The sequence below is a fragment of the Neolamprologus multifasciatus genome, chromosome 6 (genome assembly GCF_963576455.1).
Source record: "Neolamprologus multifasciatus chromosome 6, fNeoMul1.2, whole genome shotgun sequence".
In the NCBI taxonomy this organism is placed as follows: Eukaryota; Metazoa; Chordata; class Actinopteri; order Cichliformes; family Cichlidae; genus Neolamprologus; species Neolamprologus multifasciatus.
In genome coordinates this window covers 20,089,804-20,100,627 of record NC_140444.1, presented here as the reverse complement: position 1 = coordinate 20,100,627, position 10,824 = coordinate 20,089,804, and the positions used below count along the sequence as shown (strand labels likewise).

Genomic DNA, 10,824 nt, shown 5'->3' with positions numbered 1-10,824 from the left:
TGGTGGTGAAGATGAGGAGGAGGAAAAAGTGGGCGAGACAGAGAAAGAGGGGGAAAAGAAGAGGAGGGGGCATAAAGGACGTAAGCAAAAAGGCCATCCAAAGCAAAGCAAGAACACTACTGTCTCCACGCATGAACCTAAAGGCCACAAGAAGAAACAGACAAAGAAAAAAGGCAACCAATCACATCACAAGAGGCGTCGGACGAAAAGCAAACCGAGACGAATACCTCGCCTTACACTAGCTTTAATGTCCTCTGCAAAACCCTCCAACCACTTGTCTCCAATCACAGCTCTGGCACAGAGGATGAGCATCAATCCAGCGTTTAAATCACAGCAGACATTACTCAGCACGCCTTCCCCCGCTGGAAAGCATCCTTCAACCGCTCTTCCTGCCATTCCTGCTCCCCGCACAGCCTCCACGGGACTAAACACACAGCCTGAAAGAGCACAGGAAACGTTGAACGACGCTGCTAAACCAGCAAAAGCGGCGGTCAGAGCTGACAATGTGGGGCTGCCACCAATCTCCTCCACCTCCTCCACCTCTCTGCGCAGCAGGAGTGGCAGTTCTGGCTACAGGCCTCTGTCTGGGACCCTCAACTCCCAGCAAGGCAACATGTCTACATCTTCATCCTCAATCTCTCTGCCTGATGTATAAAAAACAATATTACAATATTTATTTAAATTATTTTGTAGCCATTTCTGCTGCTTAGATTTGTTTTTTAAACATATGTGGCTCACTCATAAACTAGATCTTCTAGTAATTTATGTTGACTAATACACAAAAAAAATTACTACTTGGGCCACAGTGAAGTTCAGTGAAGAGCAGGTTGCAGTATTTGTCAGGTAAATACATTAAAATGCTCTAAAAGGCACCAATGTTAAGACACAAAGTGTAACTACCGACCTGATTGGTATCCATCTATCAGTCAAGGTGGCCACACAACTGAAAAATGCAGAACTTAACATGATTTAGATGGTTTATCATGTCAAAATTAAGTGCTTGGTATAGCTGTCATGGAGGCCTGGCTTAAAGGTGACATGTGCTCATTTCAGGCCCATATTTTCCTTTGTGGGATCTCACAGTTGTTTTACATTCACAGTTTAGAACTGTTACATATCTACAACATTTTCATTTTTGCTTTTTCCTCCAGTAAAATGATGCACATCTCTTTAATCTTTAGTGATACAAAAACAAAAAGATTCATGGGAATAAATAACTCTTAATGACTCACGAGCTGCAGACAGCTGGACTCTGATTAAGCAAGAGATTGATCACAAAAATAGCTGCGAACACACACACGCACAGGTTTTATAATGCTGTTTATTCTCACAATTGGTTACATTGATAAAGTGTACAAATCAGTGAGCAGCAAACGGAAGCAGACACATCCATCAGTGGGAAATGGATAGTGTGTGTGTGTGTGTGTGTGTGTGTGTGTGTGTGTGTGTGTGTGTGTGTGTGTGTGTGTGTGTGTGTGTGTGTGTGTGTGTGTGGGCGCGTTGTTTATGTGCAAGACTGACAAGAGATGCAAGGAGTCCACTGCTGCTACAATCTTCCTCCTCACCCTCCGGTCAGCGGTTCAGACGGAGCAGTGGACTCCCAGCTCTCGGTACACTGTACAAGGTGAAGATATAATCCATAACCTGCTGTGTTCTGCAAAGCGGAGCTTGTTGTAGCGTTGTGACTTAACCGGGGACTGAGACGATGACAGTCATGAGACTTTACTTGCCCCAACTAATAAAAATCAATATATACCTTTTATAAAATAGAATAAATAAAATAAAAAATATTTCTGTTCAATACATACAGTCTCTCTCTCTCTCTCTCTCAACCATCCCAGAGCATGCAAGGCTTTTCATGACTTTCCGTTTCTCCAGATCAAAAGAATGCATAGATAATTGCTAAGTTAAATTCAGCATCAACTTAACTGCCAACTGTGAGCGCTTCCGATCGCCTCCGTGTTCATTATCTGCTCTCGTATTTTTCTTTATCTACAATGTATTATCAGTATTTTACACTTTGGCCATTTGGTGAATTTTCAAAAAACAGAAAAAGGAAAAAAAAAGGCATTTCATTAGAGAAAAATAACAGGCAAAAAAACACATTAAAAAAAAAAGAAAAACATAGCTTATAACGATGATTAATGCCAAATGTTACATGAAATCGGTATTATGTACACAAAGTTTTTGTCATCTTGTTTACATTTCAGCATCCTTGTGACAAAAGAAGAAATCATCTCCGTTACTAAAATAGTTTCTTTAGGTTCCCCCGTGGAGCCAACAGACGAAGTGCAAGACAACATGCTGACCATTAGCTAAGCCCCCCCCCCCCCTCAAGGTACTGCCTCAGCCCCTGTCAAGCATTTCTTTGTTTTTTTAGGCCACTTATTTATCAACGAAATGTGACGCAGCACAAACAAAAACAACAAAACAAAAACAGGCAAAGACGAAGACCGGGAATCTCACAAGTCAAGGAAAATACCGGTGACTTCAACTCAGCCTCCTAGTAGAAGCTCCTATGTCGCCTCGTTCTCAAGTTATCGCATTTACAAGATTTTCTGAAAACTTGATCTCTGACCTTGACGTCAAAGTGACTGATATTCAAACTTGTCCAAGACTTTTAGTAGATGCAGCTATGGTATCAAATCCTACGTCACCTCGTTCTCGAGTTATCGCTCTCACAAACTTAGGTGTCCAGGCCTCACAGCTACGAGGGGAAACCCTCCACTCGGCACAGCTGCACCCACCCGGAGGACTGACCTGGATGGTCAACCAGAGAAGTTTGGTGACTTCTGCATTGGGTCTCTATAAGGTAAACTTTTTTACGAATGTGCTATAATTGTTACTGCTCCCTTATTCACAGCAGGTAGCTTCATGTGTTTGATTTGGAAGATTTGTTTGTTTTTATCTTTTCCAACTATAGGATGTCATTCCAGACATGAAGGCATCTCGTCCTGGGAACTTGTGCATAGTTACTGAACCACAAACAATTCAAGGGACGGCTGCAGCTCGACATCTTCAAAATCTTCATCTTAAAAAAAGAAATCATGGAATTGTGCAGTATTAATCTGGAAGTTTTGAAATTTTAGTTAAAGCAAAAATAAGAATGAATTTTGGACTTTAGATTTTTAAATGCTGCGTCACATATCTGCAGTAACTCTTGAAAGCGTATTATGCGCAGACTAGCATCTCCTGCTAACCAGCAAATGTTCAATTTTGGACCCTAACAATGGTGAACGTCTTGAACAGACTTTATATGTTTTATGAAGAGTTGGACCATATTTTTTAATCCAGCTGTTGTTTTAACATTAGGCAGTCATTTTGAACCAGCTGCTAGCAATATCATGCTAAATGTCAGTGGCCAGGCTACTCCTTCTGGCATAAAAGTTGGTGTCCTCAGCAGAAAGTGAGCCATGATCCATTCTGCAGTGACCTTCTTAGTCCCAGGATAACCAATCAGGTACACACAGTGAAAAATGTACCACCATACTGCAGCAGGTTGAAATACAAACACAGATTACATTTATGCTTTTGTGTTTCCATTTCTTTATAAGGAGCCTATAAAGAGAGGACAGAGCTCTGATGTAGCAGCATCGTCTGGAAAGGAAACCCAAGCCGAGAGTAAACCCAAAGCTTGACAGGCTGTAATCAGGGGGTTTAGCAAAGGGTCACCTAACGGAGTATTAATCTGCTGCCCAACACCCAGGAGGGAGATGCGTTGTTGTGAGGATCTTATGTGATTTTTAGGTGACATAAAGGACTTCATTAGTTATTACCATACATCCAAGCTTGTCAGATATGTGATAATAAGGAGCTAGCAGGTGAAACTGGAACTCTGCACAACACAGACACAGAGCGAGCGGTTTCATTACACTGATGAAATCAGACGTACAGTGAGTAAGGAAACACAAAGCGCGTTCAGCTGAACACAATCCTGGAGACAGACCGATATAGAGTCCATTAAAGTCCGTCAGTCTGGGTCAACACGTCTCTCTGCTGGCTTTCCTCTAGAAAACATCCACAGCTCAAGAGAAAATTGTCCTCTCTCTTTCTCAAATCACAGTTCACATCAGCTGTGGACTAAAAATCATCACAACCACACCCAGGTATAAAAACGCATTCCTCAAGTGTTCCTCCAGGCTTGTTTTTGTTTTTTTAATGCCACCCATGATCTTTATTAGTTTAAATGAAGTATGACCGATACTGAGGTGGGATTTAAAGGAATAATCCGTCAAACTTTCTCCAACATGTGTATTAAAGAGCAGCAGCATGCTGAAGGTCTCCTGTGTTTGGAGCAGCACTGTACTAGAGAGAGAGAGGGTCAGCGCCACCCGCCCCCATCTCGTCCTCCGTTATGGCTATCTTCTGTCATTTCCTAGAGGGATGAGAAAAGAATAACAACGTAAACGAGGAAATGCGCGAAGTATGTTTCGGGTGAAAGGTCACCACTCGTTCAGACGCGGGGCTGACTCTCGCACAGCTGATGAGAAAGAACGAATAAGACAGGATAAACGAACTGTGCGACTTCTGATTTCTCACCCTCGAGTCTCTGAAAGCAGCAGCAGTGTATTGATATTGTATAGAATGATTCACATTTAGATAAAAAGTTCATGCAGGGTCAAGTGGTTGGAGGGTGTAGACTGAAACAAATCTCTTTATCTTCCAATGATCATCCACTGATATGAAACTTTTCATCTCCTTACAGTTACAGTCTACTGAAGATGATGAGCAAGAGAGCTCGGGGGGAGGACAACCAGGTGGATGAGGTTGGAGGGGGAGTGTGGCCAGGTGTGAAAGGTCATGCTGTCAGCACAGACACAAATGCACAAAGAGCATGGAGAGATCAGCGGTTTGGCGGCAGCAGCAGCACAGAGGATCACTTCCTACTTCTTCAGTTCCTGCCCTCTTCTCCTCTGCTGCTGTGAGCTGAGGGGAATGAGACCTACTTCTATGTACACCATCGCCTGCATGGCCGGCACTCAGGTGGTCCTCTTCAGATGTGGGGTTGGTGCCTTTTTAATTCTCACTTATTTGGAAGAAACAGACTTGAATTGCGGCTCAAGAGGCAATTAACTCTTGAGGTGAAATTCCAATTTGCTTCCAAACCAGTGAAGGAGTTGTGAAAGGTTAAACCCCCCACCCCCAAAAAAACCCAAGGGTTTTACTGCGTTTCCATGGCTACTGGGGTCTGTGGTGGTGACGGGTTTTGGCAGCGATGCGTCGAGTTACTATGGTGACTTGGGGCCGTGGTCGAAAGCCGGTAGTGTTTCACCACGGTTACTGTGGCAACTCTGTGACAGGTCTCTTCTGTTTGAGGGTGTCGATGAGAGACAGGACGCCTCGCTTCACACTGGTCGACACCCGGCGGGACACCGAGTCGCCGGGAGGCAACGAACCGCAGGCCTTCTGGGAGGGCGGTCGAGCCACCAAACACTTCTGATACCGCAGCTGTAAGAGAGAGAGAGAGAGCGAGAGAGAGCGTAAATTATGGAGAGTTACAACTGCTGAGGATACGACTGTGGAAGGGGCAAGTGTGTGTGTGTGTGTGTGTGTGTGTGTGTGTGTGTGTGTGTGTGTGTGTGTGTGTGTGTGTGTGTATCCTTGTGGGGACCAACAGCCCTTTAGGGGAACAAAATCCCAGTCCCCACAAGTTTGAAGGCATTTTTGAGACTTAAAATGTGGTTTTAGTGTCAGGCTTATAATTGGTTTATGGTTAGGTATAGGGTAAGGGTTGGGTAATCATTAAAAAAAAAAAGAAAAAAAAAAAAAAAAAAAAAAAAAAAAAAAAAAAGCATTATGTCAATTAGATGTCCCCACAAGATATGAATACCCGATGTGTGTGTGTGTGCATTTGGAGGGTTGACTGCACCAGTCAGACTGCACCTCTGCTAGCTGTGATCAATAGTAATGACTAATGATTCTTGTCACCATCAATCTGTGTGTGTGTGTGTGTGTGTGTGTGTGTGTGTGTGTTGTTTCTCCATATATCCAAAGTTCTGATGTGTGATCAATAGCGCAGTCAGCAGTCGACCACAGCAGAGGACGGCGAGTAACCTCCACTAATGGGATGCATCGCAGCATAAACAGCGCAGATGGGACTCTGGGTTTGTGATCACATTATAATGATGAAATGGAAACACTGTAAAGGTATTACGGCTTTAACACAATTGTTATTACTTCAAATCCATATACAGTACATCCTGTTTGAGAAGTTTTCAGCAGAGCAGGAAACACCGCTGTGTGCAATCTAAAGCATTTACCATTTAAGCAGAAAATCTATAGTGGATAACCTGCAAGGGCATCCACTGCAATTTAACGGCTTTATCCTGATCTAAATGCATGTTTCAAACCAGCAACGCTTTGACATGGGGTCCCACTGCAACTTGAGCAAATCGTACTGGTTAGAGCATCTGTCAAGACTGAACAATCAAACCCCAACTAAACTACCGCCAAGGACATCCACCTTCAGAGAGAGGGAGGCTCTAAAGACCTTCCCGCCTGTAAAGCCTCTGCATCAGCAGCATTAACATCAGCTGGTAACAAAGAGCTTGTTAAGTTATTTAAGTGCAATCAAGAGTTCAGAGATTTAATTAAGCTACAGAAAAAAATGCAAACAGCTCAAAGTTTCTCTTCTTTTACCCATTTAAAAGTTCTTTTACATCTACCTCTTAATCCATGTACGGACCACAGAGCTGAATTTCAGCTCGTGTGACTCACCATACAAGCTGCCTGTACGGCCTCAGACACGCTCCCAGCATTGGGCTCACACCAGAAAACGTGACAGTCGAAACGATGGCCGCCAGCGTCCATGATGAAGGCAAACGTGTGCACGTCATGCCCAACGCCCATGAAAGACAGGAAGCGAACACGACACTCTACCAGCACATCCTCTTCATCCTGCGGACAGAAAGTCAGAAATCTTTAGGCATTAGGTATTAAAGAGATCACTCTCATCAGTATTTTATTTAAACAGCTACAAACAGCAGCTGGGCTGTTCAAGCTGAACACCGTGAGGTCAGGAGACCAGTCGGGGCTCTTTTATAGGATTTAGGAAGATATTAAAAGACCTTTCTAATTCTTTTTAGACTAAAGGTGAAAGAGAAAGCAGTTTTGCTCGGTTAATGCGTTTTAGAAACAATTACTACAGAGAAATGCATTTCGAATAATAATAATAATGAAACCAATTGTAAAGCAAAGTTTCACACAGTGTGATTACAAACTGCTGCTTATGCAACGAGGCGCGGTATATCAGCCTTGGCCAACACTGACAGAGGCAAATCCAGGTTTGCATGAGTTAAAATATTTCGACTTTGGTGGCAGCTTAGCTTCATGCTGCTGTTGGTTCTTCAGTCAATCCTGGAGAAAAGCAAAGTGAAGTCAAGTGTGAAAAGTGTCCACCATTACGGAGTTTTTTCTGTTTCTCACGTAAGTCATGAATGCAAAAGACGCCTTTTCCTGTTCCGACCAGCAACCAATCAGCAGTCCACATACACACACTGTCACTCATTTTGATCTGTGTTGGTTTGTGGAGGATGGTGTATGTGTAGGTTGCACACCCCGTTTGCATATGCTCTACATAATCAAATATGCACGCAAACACGATACTATAAATCAAACATTAGGGGGGAATATTCATGAGTTTCCAACTGACTTCACGCGAGTAAAACGAGGCAAAACTTTGCTTGGTGTTTGGTGTGACTGCATCATAAGAGCTCAACAACATCAGACCTGTCTGACCTTGTCTTTGCTGATGGTGACCGTAGCGTCGGCTACATTGAGGGCCACTGGAGTCCAGTCGTCTCTGCTGGAAGAACCAATCAGACTGTCTATAGCTCCATTCAGTATATCCATGCCTGATGTAGAAGGTGATAAAACAAAACATTTGAATGAAATAAACATTCAGAATCAACATTTCATCACTCTGTGTGTATGTGTCACACCAACCTATCGGTCTGGCCACAGGCATCATCCCAAGATAGAGCACCTGAAACTTCTGAACCAGCTCCGTCTTTGGTGTGGGGAACTCTGCTGAGGAGAATTCAACACACATTTGAATAGGTGCTGATAAGAACACATAACATAAAGTACTAAGTTATTACAATAGAGGGTGTATTAAAAAAAATCATCTTATTTTAAAAGGCTATTTTTAAAATTTTAAATATACATTGCCTAAATTATACATTTTACATATGAATCTTCATCCAGATGTACGGCACATGTCCATCTGATGGTTGGACTTGCCTCATGCGAGCATGTCTGTAGTCACTGCAGCCACCGCTGTTGTTATGCTACATACCAGCAACAATGTGAAACTCTCGAATCGCCTCTTTCTCACAGTACGTGTTTCGATCGTTACCGGTGAACGACTGTGGAATTAAAGCTTTTTGAAATCAGATGATTCTCTTTGATAAACCCTGTATTATTCCAGAGTGCTCGCGCTTTAATATTTGAACTGGTATCTTTGAGGCCTTGCTGCCATTATAAATAAATAATCTCCAAATGTAGTGTTAAATATTTTAAACAAGACGTCTGTTGAAATATGTCACAGTAGACTAGAAACACGTTTTCTTACATTGTAAAAGTTATTGTCAGTAACGACAGAGGTTAGATTTGAGAAGCTGACATGAGCAGACCAATCAGAGAGTGAGTGAGTGAGTGAGTGAGTGAGTGAGTGAGTGAGTGTGTGTGTGTGTGAGTGTGTGTACACACTAATTAGTTCAGCACAGCTAACGCCGTCTCTCTTAGAAAGACTGACAGGTGACAGGAGATAACAGAGTTATGACAGGAAGCGGATGCTCGTTGTCACATCTCTCATTAAACTGACTGAAAAACAGAGGCTATTTTTACCATCTGTCGGACATTTAAAAACTTTTTTTTAAACTTTCTCCTTTTTTGGAAATCTAAAGGTGAGATGATGAACTGCACTGGACCACAAACCTCTAAATCTGTCAAGTGGAAAGAACTGCTAAGCAACCTGTGGCGTTTTTGATCGTTACTATCACACTTGGTGCAGGTTTCTCTCTAGTGCACTGATTGAAAGTTGGTAGGCGTGAAGCACGAGGCGCAGTAGCAGCACTGGTCGAATGATGGAGAAGGAGGCGGCAAATGGATATGTTTTATGAAAAAGAAAACGCATTAAACCCCTGTCAAAATTCAAGGCTGCAATAATAAATCTCTCCTAAATCATCTTGTTATAAATTCACATTAACTAAAAATTACATTACAATAAAAAAAACAGCTATTTTCTGACACATTCAGTCTCCCAAATGGCCAGTTTGGACGCATCCTCAGTGCCACAGAAATGATAACTCCCCATGCGTCTATTGACGCAAGACAGTTGTCACATTTACTCTCTCTTACACACACACAGACAGACAATGAGTTGCTTTGTGTAATGTATGAAGCCTACCTTGTAAAGGGAGATCGAGTCCTGCCTGCATCCTGTCATGGAGGGAGCCTCCTGCCATCGCTTTGGCATTCTTTCTCTCTGTCATTATCTGGAGGAGAGGCAGGGAGGGTTAGAGAGGGAAGCAAAAAGAAGATACAGAAGTATGAGGAAATGGCATGTAAAAGAAAAAAAGCCAAAGTGATATGCCGTGACAGAGACACAGGGGAGGAGAGCGAAGAGACAAAGCCGAAAAACAACAGAACGTGTGAGAGTGCAGGAGGATGGGTGAGAGAGGGAGATGAAAGCATAAACACGAAAACCTGGAAATGCTTCACCCTTGATACTGTCATGCTGTCTTCTCATTTCACCTGAAGAGCACAGAAGTGCACTCACACAGACACAAACACACACACAAATTAAGCAAGTCACACTCCTCTCTCCAACACAGAGTGATAGCTTTTTCTCCCGAGCAACACACACATGATGCTCACGAAGCAAATAAACTGTTTCACCCATTGCTTTCACAAACCCCACTTAAAAACATCAAACGTATGTTGTTGGGTTTTTTTGGATGAACAGGGTTCTCACGCATTTTTCAGGTAATTTTTAAGCACTTTCAAAGTCCATTTTCAAGCTTTTCCAGCACATTACCAAAAAGAAAAAAGAAAAAAAAGAATGTATGTTTCACTTTGCATCACCTCAGTAAGACCATGTAAAAATTAAAACAAATAATCTCAGGTTGACTTAAACGTCCTTTGTTCCCCTTTTGTAAAAACAGAGAAAAATGCACCACACAAAAATACTGAATAAGAAAATGGTTGCCTTATATGCATATAGTGCACAAACTCAAAAAAGACATCAAATTGTTAGGAAAAACAACAACACTTGAAAAAAACAACAACCTCACAAAACAAGAAAACTGCACCAAACGCCACAATAATACACAACGATTGTAATTGCAGAGAAATACTACATTTATTTTGGTCATTTCATTTTCGAGCAAGAAGCTCACCCTTTTTGAACGGAAAGACAAAACAAGTGAACTGGAAGGAGAAAAAGAAAAACTGAAAAAACGATGCTCACAGATGCAGAAAAGGATCGATCAAATGGCGAGAAACAACTCAGAGCTCATTAAGGGAATGTTGTTGGAATTCAAAAACTTTAAGCGTAAAAACACTGAAATGCAGGCACAAAAGCAACATCAAGACAAAATACATGAAGACCTGCAGCGCACGCTCCAAGAAATCCAGAGTAGAAATACGCAGTTAGAAGACAAGCACAAAGAAGTACAACAGAGAAATGCAGACATGCACAAGGACAAGCTAATAACACCCAAACAACTCAAAGACAAGCTTGAAGAAAAACAAGCAACATTAGAAGAGGTGGAACAAAGATGCAACAAACTTGAGAAGAAAAACACAGAAACAATCGATGAA

The 10,824-nt window shown here is 42.2% G+C and overlaps 2 protein-coding genes across 5 annotated transcripts in view; one reads left to right on the top strand and one right to left on the bottom strand.

The window, feature by feature from the left end:
* LOC146516890 (putative methyltransferase NSUN7) overlaps nucleotides 1-2,152 on the top strand; it is a 23,235-nt gene extending 21,083 nt beyond the window's left edge. The window contains exon 13 of the mRNA XM_085163111.1: nucleotides 1-2,152. This exon is cut by the window's left edge and continues 251 nt beyond it. Coding sequence (XP_085019237.1) covers nucleotides 1-655 — 655 coding nt within the window. The 3' untranslated portion in view covers nucleotides 656-2,152.
* apbb2b (amyloid beta (A4) precursor protein-binding, family B, member 2b) overlaps nucleotides 1,304-10,824 on the bottom strand; it is a 55,869-nt gene continuing 46,348 nt past the window's right edge. For 3 of the 4 annotated variants that reach the window (XM_085161542.1, XM_085161545.1, XM_085161543.1), the window contains 5 exons: nucleotides 9,410-9,497; nucleotides 7,945-8,028; nucleotides 7,738-7,853; nucleotides 6,718-6,897; nucleotides 1,304-5,448 (listed from right to left, as the gene is read on the bottom strand). In XM_085161542.1, coding sequence (XP_085017668.1) covers nucleotides 5,278-5,448; nucleotides 6,718-6,897; nucleotides 7,738-7,853; nucleotides 7,945-8,028; nucleotides 9,410-9,497 — 639 coding nt within the window. In that variant the 3' untranslated portion in view covers nucleotides 1,304-5,277. The remainder of the gene's footprint in view (nucleotides 5,449-6,717; nucleotides 6,898-7,737; nucleotides 7,854-7,944; nucleotides 8,029-9,409; nucleotides 9,498-10,824) is intronic. The other variant, XM_085161544.1, reaches the window with a different exon arrangement.